Source organism: Mirounga leonina, unplaced genomic scaffold, assembly GCF_011800145.1.
Source record: "Mirounga leonina isolate KUSES-001 unplaced genomic scaffold, KU_Mleo_1.0 Mir_418, whole genome shotgun sequence".
NCBI classification, from domain to species: domain Eukaryota; kingdom Metazoa; phylum Chordata; class Mammalia; order Carnivora; family Phocidae; genus Mirounga; species Mirounga leonina.
Window position 1 is genome coordinate 7,692,979 of NW_023270739.1, and position 23,553 is coordinate 7,716,531.

Consider the following 23,553-nt stretch of genomic DNA (forward strand, 5'->3'; position numbering starts at 1 on the left):
CTCCTAATGCCATCTCTGGGGGGTTAGCATTTTAACATACAAATTTGGGAGCAGGGGGGACACATTCAGTCTATCACGGTGGGTGATCCACTTGGGGTCAAACTCTGGCCAGGCACACTGCAAGTCTCCAAGGTCAGTGTGATGGGGGAAGGGCGTCGCAGAGCAAGCCGTCATCCACCATGACGTGGCTGTGTCCTTCCTCCTCCAGGCCAATAGCTGACCGCTGACCACCCTCCCCACGGCCATGGACGCCCCTGGCTATCCTGCATTGGCGCCCACAACCTTGGAACCTGGGAACACCTCCTCGGCCTGGCTCCTGAATGCCACCCTGGCAAATGTGTCGGCAGCCCCCAGTGTGGCAGGGCTGGCCATCAGCGGTGTTCTGATCCCACTGGTCTACCTGGTGGTGTGCGTGGTGGGCCTGCTGGGCAACTCACTGGTCATCTACGTGGTCCTGAGGCATACGGCCAGCCCTTCGGTCACCAATGTCTACATCCTCAACCTGGCCCTGGCCGATGAGCTCTTCATGCTGGGGCTGCCCTTCCTGGCTGCCCAGAACGCCCTGTCCTACTGGCCCTTCGGCTCCCTCATGTGCCGCCTGGTCATGGCCGTGGACGGCATCAACCAGTTCACCAGCATCTTCTGCCTCACCGTCATGAGTGTGGATCGCTACCTGGCCGTGGTGCATCCCACCCGCTCCGCCCGCTGGCGGACGGCGCCCGTGGCCCGCACGGTGAGCGTGGCCGTCTGGGTGGCCTCGGCGGTGGTGGTGCTGCCCGTGGTGGTCTTCTCAGGGGTGCCCCACGGCATGAGCACCTGCCACATGCAGTGGCCTGAGCCGGCGGCCGCCTGGCGCGCCGGCTTCATCATCTACACGGCCGCCCTAGGCTTCTTCGGGCCGCTGCTGGTCATCTGCCTCTGCTACCTGCTCATCGTGGTCAAGGTGCGCTCGGCCGGGCGGCGGGTGCGGGCGCCCTCGTGCCAGCGGCGGCGGCACTCGGAGCGCAGGGTCACGCGCATGGTGGTGGCCGTGGTGGCGCTCTTTGTCCTCTGCTGGATGCCCTTCTACGTGCTCAACATCGTCAACGTGGTGTGCCCGCTGCCCGAGGAGCCCGCCTTCTTCGGCCTCTACTTCCTGGTGGTGGCGCTGCCCTATGCCAACAGCTGTGCCAACCCCATCCTCTACGGCTTCCTCTCCTACCGCTTCAAGCAGGGTTTCCGCAGGGTCTTGCTGCGGCCCTCCCGCCGCGTGCGCAGCCAGGAGCCTTCTGCCGGACCCCCCGGGAGGACAGTGGAGGGGGAGGAGGAGGAGCGGGGGGAGGACGGGGAGGAGGGGGCAGGGAAGCAGGGGGAGGGGCGGGAGGTGAATGGCCGGGTCAGCCTCATCACGCAGCCTGGCACCAGCAGGCAGGAGCGGCCGCCCAGCGGCAAGGCCAGCAAGGACAAGCAGTTCCTCCCGCAAGAGGCCTCGGCTGGGGACAAGCCGGGCACACTGCACGTCAGCTATCTGTAGGGGCCTGCGGAGGGCCCGCGGGGCCCACGGACAGGACAGAGGCTGTGGGTGGGCCTAGGGCATGGCCGTCCATGGTGCCAGAGGCCCACGATGGGATGCTTGGAGGCCTGGGCTCTGATTCCATAGCTGCTGAGACTCGCTGGGTGACCTTGCCTAGGTCCCTTTCCTTCTCTGGGCCTTGTGTTCTCTTCTGTGACTCAGGGATGGGAGTAGTCGGCCAGGACAAGCTCTGCTGGATGAGAAGTCCAGAGGGGCATCGCCACTGGCTGGCCTTCCTGAGGGGGGCCGAGTTCAGGGGACAGGTGCAGACTGGCCTTCCCCCTCAAAGAAAGAGCATCCTGGTGGACCAGCCTGAATCTTGGCCCTCGGAGCGACTGACCAAAGTCTGGATTTCCTGGGCTCAGAGTCAGGTTCGCAGGGAAGGGATTGGTGTAGGAGTAGAAGAAAGTCTTAGCCAGTGCAGGGAGGGATACAAACTGCTCAGGCCCCACCTCAGCTCTCCCCGACTTGCTGCAAGGCCTTGGCCGGCTCTTCCCCTCTCTGGGCCTCAGGCCTCACCTGCTGAACAACCCAATAACCTCCAGGCCCTCTTGGCCCAGATGGTCAATGCTGGGACTCCTGTGTTCCTGGCCCTGAGAGGCCGTGGATTTTCCAGGAAAGCCTCTCAGGCCAGCTTCAGGTTCCCTTACCACTTGGGCCCATCCAAGGCCCCGTATCTCATTTTGTACTTGGAATTTTATATTCATTTTCATAAAGAGGGTCTCCAAACTGCATAAGTTTAGGCCACTCAAAGCCCCACTCAGCCCTTTTGAGGGCAGCTGACCAATTCCCAAAGCAGCTCACATTGTGTCCTGTGGCTGGGGAGGGGGGTGTCTCCGGGTGTCTGAGGGCTCCAGGGGCCCCCTTATAGCAGCACCCATCAGCGTTCCTCCCCTCCCAGAGACCCAGGCAGGGCCCAAGCCAGGCAGACTGGTGGGGAAAAGCAGTATCTAAATAGCATGGTGAGGAGAAGGAGGAAGAGGAGGAGGGGGAGGATGAAGAGGGAGGAGAAAAGAAGAGAGGAAGGAGGAGAAAGAGGGTGGAGGACAGATCTGCCCCATGACCACTCAGCCATCCTCAGCCCCTCTGGGCTGAGCTCGGTGGCAGCATTGCTGAAAGCAGGTTGTGGATGCCTGGTCTGATCAATCTCAAGGGAAGGATGCAGTCAAGATGGGATAGCAAATGCTCTGGAAGGTACAGCGCAGGCTCCCTTGAGGGCCTGTCTGTGCTGGTAAGAGGGGCTGCGCCTTGACGGTGGCCTAGGGACAGAGCTGAGACTCAGGGCCTCGCGGGTCGGGGATCAGGCCTCCCCATTCTCTATATTCTCTGGGGCCACAGTGTGGGGCGGCCCAGGGAAGACAAGACAAGGGGGGCTGGCGAGGACAGAAGAGGCCGCCATGCAAGGACTCTCTCCCAGAGATAAGCCCTCAGAGCCATGGTGAGATCGGCCCTGGGGTGAGCGGCACCTCAAGCTAACTCCCTCCATCCCCCACCCCGGCAGAGGGCAGGGGAGTCCTCAAGGAAAGCACGCGAACCGCAAGTTGGAAGACCTAGATCTTCAACCCACCTCAGGATCCTAGCCTGGACTTCCCTGGGGCTCAGTTTCCCCATCATAAAATGGAGGCTGTCCCAGTCTGCCTACCTGCTCGGATTTGGCAGGGGTGGGGTGGGGGGGGCGGGGGCGGGGGATGAGTCATGCTGGGCAAACCGGCCCACACAATACAATGGGTAGAGGTGGGGGTGTCAGATTACAAAGTGGAGGCAGCTCTCATGCCAGGCTTGGCCTACACCTGCTCCTTCATCAAGTGGCCTCCCGGTCTCTGGCCCTTAGGTGTAAGGATAGTGCGTGACCCAGGTTCGGGGGATGGGGGGAGGCAGAGGCCAAAGATGGAGAGGTGGGGTTTGGGGAGTGTGCCCGCTCAGAAGTTCACAAAACCAGACCTTGTATGGATGTTGGAGCTGGAGACCCAGCCCTCAGTCTGGGGTTCCCCTGAGGAGGATCTGAGTGAAGAAGGGCCCCCGGCATTTCAGCATTTCCTGGCTGACCCTGCCTTCCTGATTTCTGGGACAGGTGAGCCTATTCAGCAGGGGTGGCTGGAAAACCCCTGAGGGAAACCCTTTGCTTCTCCTGCCCCAGCTCTTGTCAATAAAGACGGTGACACATGACACCAGCTGTGACCTGGGCCAGTTCCTCTGCCATGTGCTGTGTGTGTAGCTTGGTGGGCATGGATGGGTGTGTGTATGACGTCTCTCCTTCTATTCATCTCTCAACCCTGCATGCCTAGGTCTCTGGGTATGGCCTCCCGAGTCTAGGTCTCCAGCGTGCAGGGAAGATGCCCCACAAGCCTCAGCTTACATCCTTACAGATCTTGATCCCAAAGCAGTAGATAGAGTCTTTTCCTGTGCCCCAACAGCAGATCTCATGGCAGAAAGCTGATTGGCTTGGCTCAGTCACGTGACAGCTCCTTGGGCCAATTACCAAAGACAAGGTGATGGAGTGCGATGATTGGTCAGGTGTGGGTCACATGCCTATCCCCCCCCCCCCCCCCGGAGAAAGTGGGACGCTGTGAGGGACAGTCTGGCCTGACCCAAAGGCAGGGGTGTGTGTGCTCCATGCAGCAACAGACTGTGTGTGCGCTTGTGAGCACGGGGTGCATGGCAGGGGCTTGGGCATCTCAGCCACATCCACGCGAGTGAACGCGCATGGGGGTGTTAGCACCAAGGGTCTACTGTGCCCGAGGCGGGTGTGCATGAGGTGGGAGCAGAGGGGCTGCTGGGGGCTAAGTGTCCCATGGGAGTGGTTTCCCCGCCAGGGTTCCCCCTCTGGATCCCACCATGCCATGTGTCACTGCCTGTGCCCGCTCACATTTATGCGTGTGCATGTCCCAACGTCAGCCTTGTCTCCGCGGGCAGGGACTGTGTTCCCAGGGTCCGGTAACTACGACTACTTGCAATAAATGAATGAATAGGGGAATTCCATCTCACAAACTCCAGGGGCAGTTTTCACCCCGTGACTCTAGCCTCCTTTGGATGTGTGCCACGCAGTGACCCTGAATCAATGGGGGGAGGGCCAGGGGGATGGAAGGAACCTATATAGGGGTTTGGGCCTGGAATCTGTGGGTTATTGGAAGCGCAGGAGCCGTAGGGTGAGGAGAGGCTTGGGGCTGGGGGCCTGGGCAGGCAGGAAGGGGTGGAGATGACCCTCCTGCCTGATTGCCCCTCTCCAGATCTTCAAGTGGCTCACACCCAAGGCCTTACCTCGAACTTGTCTCTCAGAGGCGGTTGCCAGGCAACAGCCCATGGCCACCAGGCTCGGGACCAGGACTTCCTGCGTCAGCATCAGCATCAGTGGGGAGGACCTAGGAGTCTCCAGGGCCTGGGCTAGGGCAAGCCAGGGTCCCAGGCTTCAGGTTGTCCTCACCTACAAGCGGTTCCAGGAGACAGAGGCCACCAACCCGTGGGGAGGTGACAGTTGGGCTCCACAGGACTACAAACACAGAAGGAAACACTCTAAAGGTGGCAAGAACCCCAGGCTGGAATGTGGGGGCCATTCCCAGGAGTAGCACAAGGCCACAGTCCTGCCACGGCCTTGCACTGCCCCCTGTCACTGGCAGGCCCTGGTGACATTCTTGGTGAGACCACTGGAAGCCTGTGGGGGAAATGCATCCCCTAAAAGTTATGGGACCTGAATCAGGAGGCCTGGGACCGAGGCCCACTCCGTCACAAACCTACTGTGCAGCTTTGGGCCATTTACTTCACCTCTCTGGGCGTAGCTCATGAAGTTAACAAAGATTTTCCTGAGCACGGACAGTAGGCAAGGCTCTGACCCTGGACTGAAGGTGTGGTGGAGGAAGACAGACACAGTCCCTGCGCCCTTGTTGTTCCTGGGCAGCCACACAAGTAAATGTATGACTATCTAGTTGGGAGGGAAGCGTGATGGGGGAGGGGTCACGGGGGGGGTTTCTGCACGGGGAGCAGAGGGCAGCCAGCCGAGTGCCTGGCAGAGGGACCTGTGTGCGCTAAGACCTGAAGGCCAGAGGAACGCAGTCAAGAAAAGGAGGAAAGGCAGAGGTAGGGCCCAGCTGAGGGGCAGAAGTTGTGTCAGACAGGACCTCGTAGGGGGTTAATTCCTGTTGCGGGTTGAGTTGTGTCTCCTTGCCAAATTCATGTTCAAGTCCTAACCTCCGGTCCTCTGGACGTGACCTTCTTTGCAAGTCCGGTCCCTTCAGGTGAAAGTAGCTAAGATGAGGTCATACTGGGGCAGGGTGGGCACCTAATCCAATGAGACCGGTGTTCTTAAGCAAAAGGGAGATTTGGACAGACAGGAGCCCAGGACGCTGGGGGATGCTTCTACAAGCCCCGGGACACCGAATGTTGTCAGCCAAGCGCGGGAAGCTGGGCAGGAGGTCCTCAGAGCCCTCCAGAAGGAAGCAACTGTGCTGACTCTTTGATCTCAGACTTCCAGCCTCCAGAACCAGGAGCAAATGAATTTCTGTTGCAAGCCACCTACTTTGTAGTACTTGGTTACGGCAGCCCCAGCGAGCGAACACAGCTCCCCATGTGCAAAACAGAGACTACGGTCCCTCCTCTCCAGGACCTCCGGGGGGTGGTCTGCTGGACTGGCCCGCTCACTCTTTCATTCAGCAAGTGTTTTGGGGGGCAACTGCCAATTGCAAAAGGCTGAAGGCAGAGAAGTTGCAAGGCCTGTCTTTTAGGAGCTAAGGAAGTCATAGTAAAGAGAAGGGATAAACTAGCCCGTTCTAAAGCACATGGACCCTGGAACTGCCTGGGTTTGAATCCCGGCTCATCCATTCACTAGCTGTTTGACCTTAAGCCCGTTAATTAACCTTCCTGTGTTTTGTCTCCTCCTCTCTGAGAAGAGGATGAGAGCAGATGTCTTTATTGTTGGGAGGTTTAAATGAGTGAATATTTCTTAACAGTTTAGCACAGTGCCTGATGCGTTAGGTGCTATGTTCAATGAACGTGAGACGTGCTTTCACAGAAGCAAGAATCCCTCCACGGGTGGGGGGTAGAAGTCTCCGCAGGAGGCATGATGGCCCCGCTGAATGTAAAGAGGAAACGAGTTTATGCACAGGAAAGGGGGCATGCAAGACAGTCCAGGCACTGAGGATAGCTCTGATACCCATTTACAGCGGAGGACGGTGAGGCCAGGGAGGGTCAAGCACCTGCTCAGGGTCACGGTACCAGAAGCAGGACCAAGAACCCTGTTTTCCCAGCCCTCAGTCCAGTGTCTATAGTTTTTTTAAAAAAACTATGAAACTGAGGGGCAAGGTGGCAGGAGCGATGCGGGGAGTGGAGAGGTGCCAGCACTTCGGTGGCCACTGGGTGGTGGCAGATGGTGTCCTCAGGGAAGACCAGACAGGCATGAGGGCAGCCCAGGCCCGGCGGGGACTCCGTGGCCTCCTAGAGGCTCAGCCACCCTCCAGTGAGCCCTGCAGCCCAGCACAGGCCTGGCCGGCAGACCTCGCTGCTGTGCACACAGGGGTGAACGAAGGGCAAACACTTGTGCATGTGTGTGTGCAGAGGACATCCTTTCAAAAAAAAAAAAAAAAATGCCTGGGCCACACCTGGCATTTCCAGGGTCCCAGACACCTCAGGTCCTGGTTCACACATCCCAGGAACACAGCCTGGAGGCAGCCAGGAGCCGAGGTCCCCTGTGGCCGGCTTGTTACAGGTGCGGAAAGGGAGGCCAGGGGTGGGACGTGGCCCCGGGCCCTGCTATCTGCTTTAATTACCAGCAAATATGTCATATTTGCACACCGATCGGCCAGTCCTGCGCTGCATTTGGTCAACACGGCCCGGAGCCTGCTTTGTTTCTCCATCTGTAAGGAGGGGTTGTCTCTGAGCTCCGGCTTCCCTCCGCTCATCAGACAGCGCAGGTCCCTCCTGCTCTCTGGCCGTAAAATAGCAGCAATCACGGGGACAACAAAGCAAAGCCACAATGCCTGTTTACGTGGGGGGCAGTCAGCTGAGCTGTCAGCCACGCAATCAGGCTCCAACCCCAGCGCCACCACTTCTTAGCTCTGCGGGCCTCCGGGCTAGCCTTGGAACCGCTTGGAGCCTCAGTTTCCTCATCCATAAAATGGGCTTCCTACCCTCACCTCACAGGACTGTCGCAGCCAGACTGGCTCCGGCCGGGGCCCGCGCTGTGCTCTGTGTCCGGCAGGGGGCGCCGCGAGACCTCCGCCTGGTCGCAGCTCCGCTCGGCCGGACTCGGCTCTCTTCGGCCACGTTCGGCTCCACTCGGTCAGACTCGGCCGTGTTCGACCGCCCCCGCCAGGCTCGGCCAGACTCGGCTCTGCTCGGTTGTCCTCGGCAGCACTTGGCAGGATTCGGCTCTGCTCGGCCGAGTCCGGCCTCGCTTGCTCCTGCCGGACTCCGCTCGGCGCTGGACGCGCAGAGGCCCCTCCCTGGCGCCGCGGCGGCTCGTCGCTGCGGCCTCGGGTTGGGCTTCCCGGGTAGAGGCCCCTAGGCCAGGACAGAGCCGCGAGTGTCCGCGCGGCGGGGTCCGGTTTGGCTGAGCCCTGGGCCGTGCTTTGCCGGGGCATCAGCCCGGCTGGCAGTCAAAGGAGCGTGCCCGCGGCCGGCAACGGTCTTTTCCCAGTGCTCGGGCCGAAGCGGGTGGGCCTGGGGTCGGGGAACCGCTCCCCTACTTCTGCCCAGCGAAGCGGGGAGGTTGGCTGCTGCCTCCCCACTCGCCTTGGCGGCCTCATCATTCTGGTTCTGCCACTAGTCGGCCGTGGGGAGGGAGCCCGTTGCTGCACCTGTTCCCTTTAGCCTCAGTTTCCCCTCTAACAGTTCACAGGGTTCTTCTGGGGCGGGGTCGGGGGCGGCGGGCAGACGCCCCGAGTCCTGCTGGCTCTTTCCTTCCCTGGGCCTCTTGGGGATTCAGTTTCCCCTTCTGTAAAATGGAATTAAACTCTCCCAACTCGGATTAACACCCTTGGGATCAGACATGGATTGTTGAAAGCAAGTGGGGAAACTGAGTCTGGAGGTGGAAGTTCACCCAGGACAACCCGGCTCCGTAGAACCAGGTCTGGGGTTCTCCGCGCAGGAGGAAGTGGGACGAACTGCTTGGGACAGTGAGGGTCCCATTGGACCCTCTGGCCACTTTGTGGGGAATGGGGTTTGGAAAAAGTGCATGGGCGCCCCAGCCAGCCCCTAGCGGGTCGCAGTGGGCTCTTCATCCTTCTCCTACCCCTCTCCTACCCCCTTAGCTCCTGAAGAAGGGGATGGGACGGGTGGGGAGCGTCACAAGCCGCGGGTGGGATGAAGTGGGGGCACGGGGGGTTGGGTCACACAAGCCGCCGGGCCGAAGGCTCTCCCCAGCAGGTGGCGCTCGCGGCCTCCTTTGTTTAGTTTCTTAATTGGCTACAACCCTGAGCAATTAGATCTGTGACTTGCCTTTCACAACTTGCAATGCTGACTCCAGGAATCATGTTTGCTATATCACGTTTTGACAGGCACGCGTTTTATTTTTTTAAATAAATGAGGGGTCCTGGCACTTTGTAAACACTGACTCACTATTTTTATACCCTCTCCCCAACCCTGGGCTGTAACCTAGGTGTGGCTAGGAGCTTGGTTCTGAGAGTCTTTGAGTCCGGGACGCATTCTGCTCATCTGTAAAATGGGGATAATACTTGTGCCTACCTCAGAGAATTGTTGAGGGACTAGATGAGTTAACACACGTAAAAACCTCAGAACAGAGCCTGGTAGGGAGTAAAAGCTGTCTTTTGTGAGCAGGGACAATAGGCAGGGGGTGGGTGGGGGCAGACACGGCTCTGCCCTGGGTTTCTGGTCTTGGTGACCGAGGTTTTGGCTTTCTACATTGGGGTTGTACCCTTGCTGATGGGGGTTATTGCAGAGTGATGAGGGGTATCCCGGGCCATCTTCTCCTCTGGACGTGCTGTCCTGGGTCCCAGGGCTTCCGACTCAGGTGTGCATGAGGAGAATGGGCTCATACCCTTACCCTATTCAGAATGTAACCATGGAGAAGCACTGATGGGTGACCAGTAGAGGGTACCCCTATTGGGTATCCCACCAGACTGCTCAGGTGCTCTTGGCCTCCTCATGTCCCCCTGGCCCAGGGACACCAAGGCTCAGAAGTAGGAAGTGTGCCCAAGGTCACCCGGCTAGAAGGAGCTGGAGATGAGACATAACCCAGTTTTGTCTGGCCCAGGTTGGAGCTCTGTCTCCAAGCTATCTGGCCAGCCGGGGAGATCCTCCGAATGGCTGGGAGACCAAGGGATGCAGCACAAATGAAGGTATTTTTAGGCAGAGGGAGAGTGAGAGGAAAAATACTGAAGTATAATATAGCTGAGTCTTGCTCTCTTGTCCGCCCTGCCTGCAGCCAGCTATTCTGGGCAAAGAGAACAAGGGGCCCTTTTCTGGGGCATCAGCCTGGCTGGGAGCCAAAGGAGTCGGCCCTAGAACCTGGCAAATCCAGTCCCTCTCCTGGCCTCAGCCTCCTCACCTGTTAAATGGGATGAGCGGCCTTTGGCAGAGGGGCTGTTGAGTGTGGCATGGGGCACAGTGTTGGCACAGCATGGGATAAGCTTCCTGTGTCCCCAGGCTGTGCCCCCCATCCCCCATCTGTCTTCCCTTCCCTTCTCCTTTTCCTCTGATTCTAGGCTTTTGAAGCCAAAGGGCTCAGAGGCAGCCGTCTCCCCCTCTGGTGCTGCTGACTCAGCCCTTTTCCTGGGGGCAGCAGCATGGGGAGGGTGGGGAGGGTGGCTCCCCTTGGCTCCCGCCCTCTGCGGCTCTGGCTCAGGGCCCTGGGAATGCTGCCTGGGGCAGGGCCACGTAGAGGGCATGGCCAGTGTGGCCCTGGTGTTTTCTCAATGCCATAGTACTTCAATCTGCTTTTTGGGGGACCCCCTGGACCCCTAAGTAGGCCTGTGCTGGGTGAGGGGGAGACTCCAAGTGGGCTTGGGAAGTGAGAGCCGCACCTCGAATCTGGGAGAATCTGACTCTCATTCCAGCTTGGACTCCGGTCTGCTGTGACCTTGAGCCAAAGACTGGGGTCTATCCTTGACCCAGAGACTGGGTCACAGAGTCTCCACTGGTCACATTAAGTAATTGGGTCAGGCCATCTCTCAGGGTCCTTACAGGCCTGACGTTCTGCTGCTTGATTATCCCCAAAACTGCTAGAAAAACCGAGGCCCAATGTGGTCAAAGACACACAGGCCCGGGCTTTTCTATCCTCCACATTTGCCCAGTTGAGTGGGGACTAGGGTCCGGTGTCTGAAGCCCCAGACTGAAATCCATCCCCCTCAGATCTCGACATTTCTATACAGAGGGCAGTAATGTCACCACCTTCCTCTTCCCAGGGGACAGACTTTACCTGCCCCCCCCACGGCCAGGCATGCTCATAGGACTCTAGTGGGGTGGGGACTGCACCTTCCTGTGGGGCTGTGACCCTGGGAAAGCGCAAGGCTGGGGTCGGCTTAGTTGAAATAATGGATGGGAACACCCTTCAGGGACCAAAAGCCCCTGCAAAGATGGGACCTGGCCCGGGCAGTAAGTACTCAGCCAGTGCGGAAGGAGAGGGTGCTGGAGGAGGAGGGACACTGGGGACAGTCTGTGCACAGGGGGGCCTCAGACCCCAGAGTCCCAGGGCTGCGGCTTTGGAAAACCTCCACAGACCAACGGAAGGAAGCTGGGCAGGACCCCGTCCAGGTCCAAGGGCATACTCCACAGGCTGCCCTCCTGCCAGCAGGACCCTTCTTGGGGCTCGTTTTCATAGAGCGGTTGGCTCCAGAAGACCCAGTGGGTGGACCCATCAGGGGAGATTTCCAGGCAGAGGATGGGGACTTCCACGTCCACTGGGGAGGGGGGTGTTGACCTGGCTGCCCAGCCCTTACCTGATACCTGAGGGGGTAATACCTGCTCATCGACATGTGCTGAGCCTCCCCTGTGCCTGGCACAAGGGGGCTGGCGACTGGAGTTCTGCAGACACCTAGGGACTGAGAGGTCAAGGGATCGGCCCAAGTCCCGAGCTAGTGGGCAGCCTTGCCCTCTCCACTCTGCATCCCGCCCCTGTGACGCAGAGCAAATAGGCCAAGCCCACCTCTCACCCCGGATTCTAGCGCTACCTCCTCCTTCCTGAGCAACTTGGGGGGCTCCTGCCCCCTCCCTTCCCTCGATTTTCTAGCCTGCACCTCAAGGGGCCTTAGGCCCCTTCCTGCTCTGACTCTGTTGGGCCTCTGACTCAAACCAGACCCCACTGGACCACCAAAGAGTTAAGCAAAGGAAATCCCCAGCTCCCTTGGCTCCCTTTATCTCCCGGAGATCATCCCAGAGGCTGGAGGGGAGGAGCAGGGAGGAGGGGAAGTGGGAAGCCAGCTCACCCCGCTCCCTCCGCCCTCCCTCCGCCTCTCTCCCTCCCTTTCTCCCTCCCTCTTCTGCTTGGCCTGGGGGTCTGGGCCAGCAACAGGCAGACATGGGCCAAGGAGCCAGAGACTGCCCAGAGGCCGGGGGTCCGTAAGCCACCGTGGAGGCCGCTGGACACAGGGTGAGTGATGAAAGGTCCTGTAACTTCTCCCAGCAGGGCCCAAGGCGCTGGGGTCAGAGCCCGGAATTCCCTTCTTCCCTCCTCTCTTCCTAGACCCGTCTTGGGTTCTGCTTTCTCCCTCTGACCCAGGCCAGCCCCTCTAGCTCTCCTTCCCCGCTTCCCTCCTGCTGGCTGAGACCTAAGCCCCTGGTGAAGGACTGCCCTGCTTTTCCAGCTGTGCCCGCCCCTGCCCCGACACTCACCAGCTCAGCTCAGCAGGCCCAGCCCCCTCCCACCCCAGAGAGCTCCCAGCTCCTGAGCGGAGGCAGCAGGGACCCCCCAAATCACCCCAGATGGCACCGTCCCCCACCCTCGATCCCTGCCTGGCCCCGGCCCCCGGGGCCAGTCCATGATCATGGCTGTGGTTATTATTACTCTTGTTCATGGCTGCTTTGCTTCCTGCTTCCTGCGCTCCCCAGGTCTCAGTTCTGTGTCTCAGAGCTTTTGACTCCCACCTGGCCTCCGCCAACAGACACATCCCCAACCATGCCAGTCCTCTGGGCGAAATTCTGCTCTTCCCAGCCCGTGCGGGTACTGGGAAGGGCCCTTGTCCGTCACAGGAAGGAATACTTTTTCAATCTTATTTGTTTATGACTGAAGTGTAATTGACATACAATGTTGTATTCGTTTCAGGCGCGCAACATAGTCATTCGGCAATTCTATATATTACTCAGCGCTAACCACTGTTAAGTGTAGTCACCGTACAATGTTATTGCAATGTTACTGACTATTCCCTCTGCTGTCCTTTGTGTTAAGAGTCTTACAAGTCAGGCACTTTCCCTGCATTCAGAGCCTCCCAAATAACCTGGGAGGTGGGCAGTGGTTTCAGCTCCTTCTAAGTGTCAAGGAGCAGCGAGGTGGCGCAGAGAGGTTAAGCTACTAGCCCGAGGTCACACAGCTTGTAAACTATCATGGGATCTTATGACCAACCCTAAGGCCTCCCCCTTTCCCATAAAGTCACATCTATGGCCAGGAAAAAGGGGATTTTTGCTCTTCTCAAACATCACGGAGATGCGACATTTACAAACACAGGGTGAGGGTGATGATCTTGGACAGAGAGGATGTTAATCTCTGAGAAGTTGATCTGCCTTATTGAGCAGAACCAGGAAAGCAGACCAGGGTGGAGCTCGGGAATGGTCACCTCTAAGAGAAGGGTGGTATCTTTGGGGACTGCCTGCCCACCGCCCCCCCACTCCTGCTACTACCCAGTCCCCAGCACAGTGGAGTGTGTGTGTATGTGTGTGGGGGGGTGCCCTTTAAAACCCATCCCTTGCCTCAGTGCTCAGTGGAGATAGAATAGCATTTTTTTTTATTAATAATTTTAACTTTACATATATTAACCACAGAAAAAATATTTTTGAATTGTACTAAATGTTAAAGGAACAAAAAGGAAATAAACAAAGAAACGCAGAAGTGTAAAAACCAGTCTGGTTTCAAGAGCCGAGTTTCTGATCCTGCGATAACATGCCAGCCCCCAAACACTGCTACCACCTCAAAGGCTCTTTGCCCGGCTTCCTGCGCACCCAGCCCCAGCCTGTCCCCAGTGTCTGCTGTCCTGGCCACTTCCTGCCCCCCTCCTGGAACTCTGGAACCTCTCTTGGCCAGGGCCAAAGACCCATCTTCATAAACCCTTGGACTTCTCCGATCCTTTTGAATTTTCCAGACCTCCTAGTCCTGCTCCTTAATTCCAGTTTACCCCCTTGGCAGCTGATTGGTAGGTCTATGACGATTGACACAACCATCTTCCAATGAATTAACTCCAGAGCCTTGGGGCTTCTGTTTAAGGTTGAGCTGTGTGGGTTGTTGACTGCACAAAGGTGCTGAGGGGGAGGTGGGTTGACAACAACCCTTACCAACCTACACACCCTTAGTGTTACATTCCTCCGAAAATGACTTCTTTTCTTTTTTTGTTTCTAATTTGTCCGCGCAGAGAGGTACCTGCTTCTGCCTTGCACAGAGACACCGTATAGGCAGGCAGGCTAGCAGTGGGCTGCAGTCTGCAGTCCTGCATACCTACTCCTGAATTCTCAGAGATGCAGTAACAGCATCACTGTGCATAACCCCTTGCATTTTCTCTGGATGTTCCTTCCCGACTGCTAGAATAGATGAACTTGCCCAGATCTTTGTCAGGACTACGGTGCTCACGTGCCAGCCCATGGGCTTAGCCACTTGTCCCCTCGCCTGAAGAACAAGCCTGCAGAATCATTTGCGTTTGTCCCAAGGGCCCACTAACCTCCCTCATGCTGCGCCAGTGGCCTGTGCTTGCTGGAGACGGAGGGGTACGTGACAAGAAAACATGCCAAAGGGAGCTGGGCGGGGTGGGGTGGGGGGGAGCATTTCATAGTCATATTGGTTAGGACACGTGGGTGGCTGGAGCATCTTCCTCGCCCACCCCAGCAAAGGCTTCCCGGGACCCTCGTCTGTTCCCGGCTGTGACTCTCTTTAGAGGGGTTTCCTTCCCAGGCCTATGTGTGCCGGAAATCCCCGCAGACTGGCTTCCAGGGGACTCAGCCTGTGGGCCCTGCATGGCCACCAGTCTCTTCGTGACCTTGAAGAAATTGCTTCTCTGTGTCGATCTCAGTCTTCTCATCTGTTAAATGGGGACGCTAACGCTCTGCCCCTGAGTTACATCAGGCGCGCTGAAGCTCTGGTGGCAGCATCCGTGCTGGGCATCTGCACGGTGTGGATGTTCCCTTAAATAGAATCTCCGCCCCTCCTTCCTTGCTCCAGGTCACCATGGGGATAGCTGCCCTGGGCCTCCTCTGTGCAACACTCCTGCTCCCTCTCTTGGTGTTTGGGGTCCCCACCGAGGAGCCCTCCTCTGGGGAAGCCGTGGCCTTGGGTTCCCCTGCGTATTGTCAACGGTGCTGTGACTCTGAGGACCCCCTGGCCCCTGCTGATGAAGCAGTGTCCTCGGCCTCTCCATCTGCCCTCCCATACCTGCTGCCTGAGGTCAGACCCTACATTAACATCACCATCCTGAAGGGTGAGTACCCACCCGTGGCTCAGGCTAGACTGGCCTGGCTGGGGATGGGGAGGGCGTGGGGCCCTCTCCTTGGGCTGGGACCGGTGAGGTGGAGGGAGCAGGAAAAACCCAGACAGAAAATTGTCCCAGACCCGTTCTATCATTCATACATTTATGGAGCAGCTACTATGTGTCAGGACTGTTCTGAATTCTGAGGATGGAGCATGAGCAAACCAGACAGAAGTGCCGACTGCTGTTCTCGTGGGAGAGACAGAGAGTGAGAAATAAATAGATTGCCCATGTTAATGAAACAGAATGTTTGATGGTGAGAAATGGGATGATAGTGCCAAGGTCGAGCCGGGTAAGGGGCATCAGGAGTGTAGGTGCGGGGATAGGTTGCATATTAAATGGGGTGGTCGTCAGTGTCAGTTCATTGAGCAGGTGAGGGAGAAGCCATGTGGATATCTGGGGAAGAGTAGTCCAGGGAGCATGAGCAGCAGGTGCAAAGGCCCTGGGGCAGGAGTGGGCCTGGTGTGTTTAAGGAGCAGGGGGCACGAGGAGGAGCTGAAGTTGGAGATGAAACAGGGGCCGGGTCAGACTTGGGTTTCCCTGAGTGGGAATGGGGAGCAGGGGAGGGTTTGAGCAGAGGGACCTGATCCCACTGAGGTTGCAAATGGATCCCTCTAATGTCTTGTGGAGAATGGCTGGCAGGGGACAAGGGTGGAAGCAGGGAGACCTATGGGCAGCCACTAGGGCTGTCCCCGTGAGAGCGGGCCTCTGTCCTCGAAAATCAGGAAGAGGCTTCTGCTGCCGGGGGCTGTGAATAGCTGGGGCTGGGGCCAGGCCCTAGACACCCTTCACCTGGGGTTGCGCTGCCAACAACCCTAAGAGGTCAGTACTTGGTCATTCCTCCCACTTTGCAGAGGGGGAAACTGAGCCTCCAAGAGGGGAGGAGCTCTCCCAGGAGCACACAGCTGTCAGGAGTGAAGCCAGGATCCATCCCTGAGGTCTCCATGGGGCCAGTCCACCCTCCAGCCAGGGGTCGGCTGGCTTCTGAGACCTCTGGCCCTCAGGTTTCATGGGGGGAGACACCTCCCTTCCTCGAGCACCCCATCTTCCCCAAGGCTTGCAGAGCCCCTGCCTGAGGCTGAGGAGCTGCCTGGCCACTAGAGGTACTTTTCTCCACACTGTCTTCCTAAAACCCCAGGTTTAGGAGGACACCCCTGGGCCAGGCTTTGCTGCCTGCTGAGGCGGGCGGACACTTGGCTGTGGCAGGAGGCTCCTGGCTGGTGTCAGGAGTCCTGGGTCCCAGGCCCAGCTGCTCAGCTCCCTCGCTGTGTGGCTCAGACTGGTCTCTCCGTCCCTGGCTTGCTGCCTCGTTTGTATAAAGGAGAAGGTACCCCTTCTCTAGGACCACCCTTCACGCCCCTCCCACTGGGCTGGGGCAGAGAGGCAGTTTCTTTTATAGTTGTAGCAAGAGTATGGACACTTTCTAGTGAATGCATAAATTAAGTTGCTCTTCTTAGTTTGCTTTAAATCCCTAGTTTTGAAGCCCCTGTGACAAAATCCTAACAGACCAGGTCCTCTGAATGGACATACCACAATAAAGTCAAGTTATGCTTGCTAAAAAAAAAAAAAAAGCCCTGCAAACTGTAAAGTGCGGTGCACATGAGGAGATCCTTCTCCATTGAGGCCAAACCTCTGCAGAGCCGTGGATCCCCTTCTCCCTGCTTCTTTCCAGGCTTGTCCTCTGTGGGTCTATGCTTTCCTTTCTGTTCCTTCCAGCAATATTGCCCTGGTCACAGGAGACCTTGGGAAAACACAGGGCTGTGCAGATCTCTCAAAGGGGAGTGGCTAATGGTGGGAGTTCAGGCAGTGTGACAGGCAGCAGGGAAATGTTTGGGATCAAGACATTTGGGTCTCAAGACATAGGGGGTCGCCTGCTCCTCCTGTGTTCAAGGTCAGCCTGGAACAAAGGCTGGGGAGAGGTGTGCCTAAGGATGAGGTTAGATGCTACCGGACCCCTGAGCAATCAGGAACGGGTTGAGTGTTACTGGGTGGACCCTCCTGCCTCATATTTGCAGTCTGTAGAGCACTCTCCCATAGGACATTTTGTTGAGAGCCCAGGACCACCCCTGTGAGGTGGACATGATCCTCTTCAAGACAGAGAGAAAATAACCAAGACCCCGACCGTGAAATGCGCCAGCGGGACATAACACCAACCAAGGGCTGCCTGGTTCCTAACCAGGGCCTTTCCCTTCAGGTAGGCAGAGGTATTTTCCTTGGCTCCTTCTCTGGGTCAGAAACGCAAAGTGTGACCCAGCCATCAAAAAGAATGAGCTCTTGCCATTTGCAACGATGTGGATGGAACTAGGGGGTATGATGCTGAACGAAATAAGTCAGTCAGAGCAAGGTAAATACCGTATGATTTCACTCATATGTGGAACTTAAGGAACAAAACAGATGAACATAGGGGAAGGGAAGTAAAAGATAAAATAAGAGGAAAACAGGGAGGGAAGCAAACCATAAGAGACTCTTCACTCTAGGGAAACAAATTGAGGGTTGCTGGAGGGGAGGGGGTGGGAGGATGGGGTGATTGGATGATGGGCATTCAGGAGGGCACGTGATGTAATGAGCACTGGTGTTATATGCAACTGATGAATCACTAAATTCTACCCCTGAAACGAATAATACACTGTATGTTAACTGAATTGAATTTAAATAAAAAATTAAAAAAAAAAAAAAGGAATGCCAAGTGCATCCTGCATACCCCACATCTCCACTGGAGTCAGGCTGGGTGCAGTGACTCTTGGGCCTCGGGCCCGGCTTCCCAGGGAACTGTATCACACCTTCACTGGAGGGGGAGGGGACCAGGCGAGTGGAAGACAGAGCATCCCGAGTCTTGCCTCTCCTGCTTCTCCTGAGCTGTGTGGCCCTGGGTGAGTCACTGAACCTTCCTGTGAGCGGAGATGGTCACGGTATCTTCTTCAGAGGGGCGTTCAGGGAGGTGACGCCCGGCATGCAGTAGGTGCTCAGTAAATGCTGGATCTTCTCTGGCCTTCCTTCCCGTGGCAGGGTGGAGCCCTCTGCAAACGCAGACAGCTACTCCCTTGGTGCAGGCCAGGGTGCCTGCCCTGACTTTCCCCTTCTTGTCCCCACAGGTGACAAAGGGGACCGAGGCCTGCTGGGCACGCCCGGGAAGCTGGGCCGCGAGGGTCCCCGGGGGGAGCGCGGCCCGCAGGGCACCAAGGGCGCCAAGGGGCAGGCAGGCAGCCCCGGCGGCCCGTGCCAGACGCGCTTCTCGGCCTTCTCGGTGGGCCGCAAGACGGCCCTCCACAGCAGCGAGGGCTTCCAGCCGCTGCTATTCGACACGGTCTTCGTCAACCCCGACGGGCACTTCGACCTGGCCGCCGGCCGCTTCGTCGCCCCGCTGCGCGGCCTCTACTTCTTCAGCCTCAACGTACACAGCTGGAACTTCAAGGAGACGTACGTGCACGTGGTGCACAACGAGGAGGCGGCCGTCATCCTGTACGCGCAGCCGAGCGACCGCAGCATCATGCAGAGCCAGAGCGTGATGCTGGCCCTGGCGCCCGGGGACCGTGTCTGGGTGCGCCTCTTCAAGCGCGAGCGGGAGAACGCCGTCTACAGCGACGACGTGGACACCTACATCACCTTCAGCGGCCACCTCATCAAGCCCGAGGATGATTAGTGCCCCCAGCAGGGCGGCCCCAGCCCCGGGTTGGTGGGGGGCTGTCCTCCTGCAGGGCCTCGGTGTGTCCCTCCGTAAAGTGGGCCCCCGGGACCTGGCATTCTGGGTGAGCTTCCTCTTCTTTCCTTCCCTCCATCACCCCTCTCTCTCTCCTCTCTTGAACATACTTTAAGAGGTCCTCTAACCTAAATATTCTAGAACTTTCCCAGCCTTTGAGACCAGCACCTGTCAAACTTGAAAGTGGGTGTGAACCACCTGGGGACGGGGCTAACATGCAGAATCTGATTCTGGTTCTGGAGTGGGCCTGGGGTTCTGCACATCTAAGAAGTTCCTGGCTGATGCTGATGCTGCTGGTCTATGGACCCCACTTAGGTAACCAGATTCTAGAACTTTCACAACATTCGTAGACTTTCTAAACATTCTGGACTCCTCCAAACATTCTAGACTCTTCCCAACATCCTTCACTTTTCTCATCCCTCCAGGACCCCCCCCCCACGTCCTCGCGCTCCTTCCACCTTCTCTGTCACTCTCTTGTGCACCTAAGCAGCCGCAGTTCACTTATTCATTCATCAAACGCTCGCTGAGCACTCACTCTGTGTTAGGCTCTGGGGAAGCTGAGGTGAATCAGACGCAGGCCCTGCCTTTGGTGAGCACCCAGTCCGCCGGGGTGGGGAGACTCAGGATCAGGAAACCAGACCCAGATAAATGCACGGGGCTCTCATCACAGAAGTCTGTGTCTGGGCGTTCAGGCACTGTGGCCCCTCCTCACCTGCAGATCCCCAAGGTGGGATAGAGTCCCCAAGGTGGGGGTATTCTTTATCCTTGTCCATTCCTTTCCTTCCTGCCCAATGACCTTCGTTAAAGCAAACCCCAGAAGGGCCTTGGTCAGGGCAAGGGTGCTATGAGGGGAGGATCCAGGGGCTTGGGGGTAAAGAGGGCCCTTGGGGAAGGGAGCCCAGACCCACAGCTCCCCACACGCCCAGTACAGTAACCTTCGAGGACTCCTCCCGTCTTCACACATCCCCTTCCCGCCCTGTCAGTCCACCCTCCCAAAGGTGCCTGGGCCTCCGTCCTCCCAGGCTCCCAGCCACTCTCAGACACTGACGTCTGTCCCCAGGTGCTCTCTGACCCTCCTTGGCCCCTCTCGCCAGCCCCGTGTCCCTGGCTTTCCAGGCCTGGTTAAGGTGCTGAGGCCTGGGTAGGAAGCTCCTGCCCAGCCTGATGCTGCTTTTACACAAGCCACCGGGGCCGTGGGCCGGGCTTTGGACCCCTCAGCAGGTCTAGGGGACTGAAGCGGGCCACATTGCAGGTCAGTCGGGGCGGGGGGAGCCTCCTCTGAGCCATGTTGCCAAGACAGGCACTGGGCGAGACCGAGGCCAAGTAAGGGACATCTGGCCTTCTGTCCTTTCTCCCTCCTCCGGGGGCGGGGGGGCAGCCTGGCGGTCTCCGGCCTTCTCCTCCTAGCCCAGGGGTCCTGAACCTCTCTCCAGAGGGAAATGGCCTCTACCCATTGGTGCTGATGCCGACTGCCGGGCCGAGGTGGCCCTGGCGGTGGTCTCTGGTGCTCACTCATAGCTGACAGATTCATGGCTAAGTGGCTGGGGCTGGCAGCAGGACCTGACCAAGTGCCGTGAAGGCTCGTGCTATCCAGCCACCCCTTGCCTGACTTCGCCCCTGCCCTGCTTGTCCGGAGTGATTAAAGTGTGTGTGTCTTTTTGGCAGTTCGGGCTGGTTCTTTCTGCTCGGCTCCCTCTGCCCCCCTTGGGAGGGCGGCCAGTCCTGGTTCTGCTGGGGCCCCCGCTGCAGGGCTCCCCTCCATGTGCTCCCCACCCCACGTGGTCCCCTCGGTCACTCAGGGCTGCTAGGCCTTGAAGTTAGCGGAGCCAGCTCAGAGTTGGCTGTGCCACGCCCTGTCTGTGGCCTCAGGCCAGTCCCCGCACATTTTAGCACATTTGAGCCTCCGTTTCCTTGTCTGTAAAATGGGGATGGAGAGGGGCGCCTGCGTGGCAGGACAAGTGGTTTTTGCTGATCTGCTAAGGCAGCAAAGCCTTTTTTTTTTTTTGGCTGCAAAGCTTTTGAAGCTTCTTGCCAAGCCCCTGCAGGAGAACTGAAGTTTGTCCTTTGCAAGCTGAGGCCAAAGGTCACAGACATTTCCAGGCCACATTAGTTCAGGGCTCTCAGAACACAGCTCCTCCTTGGTCTTAGCTGACCTGCCGCAGATGCTTCTATCCTGGTTCTGGCGGCCTCTGAGGTCTGCTTGCGCCAGTTTTTCCCACAGGAGCCCAGTTCTCGGCTTGGTGGCGTATCTCCAATGGGTGGTAAGAGCCTCTGGATCTTTGTGATGGGGACCCTCCCAGAAGGCAACATCTCAGTGGGGGCTGGGCAAGGGCCCTGGAACACTGGAGGCCCCCAAGCCTGCCACCAGGTTTGTGGGGACAATGTCCCCCAGGAGATCTGCAATGCTTAGTCCTGGTGACCCCAGCGAGCCCATGTAGCTACCTTCCCCACCCCAGCAATCCCTTTCAGTTACAAATTTTGGAAAATAGTATTTCCCTCTGAAATGTTAGCGAACAAGGAAGGGGAGAGAGAGGTTGCCCAGGAGAAACAGCAGCCCACGAAATGGAAAACAGCCTAGACTGGAAGTCGGGGGACTTCAGCTCCACTCTGCCATCGCTTGGTCGGGGGGTGGGGGGAGAAATGCAGGGAATATTGAGGGGGAAGGGTGATCAGACAGAGCTGGTGCAGGGAGCTGAGCCGGGCTGTGTCCCTGGGGGGCCTGCTACCTGGATGGGTGGGCTGGATCTGTTCTGTGGGCTTGGGTAGGGTGTATCTGGGAGTCCTCAGCTTTCCTAGGAAGAGGATCCGCACAGGCGATCCTTCCTCTATTGCACTGGAGTATGGGGAAGAGAGTAGAGAATTCTAGAGAGGGTGATCTAGGAAAGCTTCGTAGTGGAGGGGGGACATTTGAGCAGGGCCTTAGAGGATAAATAGGAGTTTGAAAGACACACGATGTGGGGAAAAGGGACAGCAGGATGAAAGGGGTGGAGGTGGGACAGTGCAGTCTACGTTCCGGGCAGTGGGAGAGGCCAGTATGCTATGCAAATGGAAAGGTGGCAGAAACAGGGCAGAATGGGATTTGAGGCTGGACAGGTAGGCAGGGGCCAAGACATAAAAGGCCTCGAATGTCTGGCTAAGTCGGGACTTGACCTCGTAGGTGCTGGGGAGTTGCTGGAGGGTTCTGAGCAGCGTGGTCACGGTTAGAGCTAACTGAAGAGGCAGACTGTTCTGGTGGCCAGGTGGAGCATGGTTTGTACGGGGTGAGACCGGAGGCAGCTGGCCCAGGGGAGGACACAGGGTGGACTGAGGACGTCATCCTGCAGGAGAGGGCCGTATTCCCACTCGACTTCAAAGGAGGTAAGAGGTTTAATAGCAGAGAGGCAGGAGGAGGGCAGGCAGGTGCGGGGGGGGCGGGGGCGCAGCCCAGCTTGGGCAAAGGGTCTACCAGGCTCTGCTGTTCCTACCAGATGTTTCTATGACAATGGGAAGAGAGCAGGCCCAGGCACCAGGAGGTAGGCCCCTGTGCCGGCTCTGCCCTGGGGAGTCCCCTGAAGGAGCCGAGGACTGGGGGGTGGCTGGGCAACTCATCTGGCCTCTCTGGACCCCCTCATTATCCTTATCTGTCACATCAGATTTGAAGACCCTCCTCTCTTGCCCTGCTGAGGCCTGTGGGGGTCTCTGAGGCCATACCGGGTGACTATTTTCAGAACCCCAGATCAGGACCCATGGACTAACAATGGGGAGGACTGTGAAATTAGTGCCGATTGTCCCAGAAAATATAAAGTGTCAAGTGACAGGGGCCAGAGATGTTTCAGAGAAGCAGTAAGTACTCAAATACCAGCGGGTGTGGACTCTGGAGCCTGGCCAGGGGGGTTCTGATCCCCGGGTCCGAATTTCCTCAGAAGAGCTCCTGGCTCACAGGAGACGCTGTTATTTTTCCGGTCCGTGTGAGCTGGGCTTGTCACCTGGTCCCTCGGAGTCTCGGGTTTGGTTCAGCACCGAACGTGACGGTGTTCCGTGCATTAGCGGAGGCTGGCACAGGGTGGGGGCTCCGAGGGCTTTTGTCGGATGAACGACTCTCCCTGAGCTGGGGGTGGGGGGCGAGGGGCAGCGGGAAACAAGAACCGGAGTCCTCGGCCAGGGGCTGAATCATGCCGCTCCCTCTGCCGCTTCCCCCCGCTCCTGCCAGCCTCACCAGGCGGCCCGGGCACAGGAGCCACATACTGCCACGTGTACGTCTGGAGGAGGGGATGACATGATCAGAACCAGATGTCAAGAACATTATGGGTGAGGCCCCGCGAGGGGAGAGCCAGAGAGGAAGGAGGGATTTCCAAGACAAGAGTCAAGAGTGCACGGCTAAGCCCTGTGCCTGGGAGCAGCTGGGCTGCAAACCAGGAGGAGGAAGGAAGGCTGGGGCGGGGGGGCGGGAAGTGCGCAGAACAGGGTCAGGCTGGGGTGTGAAGTCGGCCTGGAGGTGGTGGTGTGGGTGGGAGGAAGTAGTAACTGAGGTCTGGGCACACGGAGGAAACAGGGGACCTGCTGCAGGGGGGAGCAGAGTGAGAGTGAAGGCGTGGGTGGACGTCCTTGTCTTTCATCTGGCTGACTGCTATTAACCCCGGGGCGGGGGGGGGCGAGGATGAATTGATGCCCCAAGTTCAGATGTACATGATCTAGAACTTGCTTGATTTCTTCCCCAC

General features: G+C 58.0%; 2 protein-coding genes across 2 annotated transcripts; both read left to right on the forward strand.

Annotated features, from left to right (window-relative positions):
- Window positions 1–244: 244 nt before the first annotated feature.
- On the forward strand, window positions 245–1,513 carry SSTR3 (somatostatin receptor 3). Its single transcript, XM_034987260.1, has one exon. The coding sequence runs from the start codon at window positions 245–247 to the stop codon at window positions 1,511–1,513; it is 1,269 nt and encodes a 422-aa protein (XP_034843151.1).
- A 10,376-nt stretch (window positions 1,514–11,889) lies between these two features.
- Window positions 11,890–20,520, forward strand: C1QTNF6 (C1q and TNF related 6). Its single transcript, XM_034987576.1, has 3 exons — window positions 11,890–12,086; window positions 14,856–15,111; window positions 18,252–20,520. The coding sequence occupies exons 2-3, from the start codon at window positions 14,862–14,864 to the stop codon at window positions 18,797–18,799; spliced, it is 798 nt and encodes a 265-aa protein (XP_034843467.1). The 5' UTR covers window positions 11,890–12,086; window positions 14,856–14,861; the 3' UTR covers window positions 18,800–20,520.
- Window positions 20,521–23,553: the final 3,033 nt, after the last annotated feature.

Excerpts from the sequence above, each read along its gene's own strand:
- SSTR3 (XM_034987260.1), top strand. The coding sequence starts at position 245 with ATGGACGCCCCTGGCTATCCTGCATTGGCGCCCACAACCTTGGAACCT.
- C1QTNF6 (XM_034987576.1), top strand. The coding sequence starts at position 14,862 with ATGGGGATAGCTGCCCTGGGCCTCCTCTGTGCAACACTCCTGCTCCCT. Across the intron at positions 15,112-18,251 it reads TAACATCACCATCCTGAAGG|GTGACAAAGGGGACCGAGGC; the intron begins GTGAGTACCCAC and ends TTGTCCCCACAG.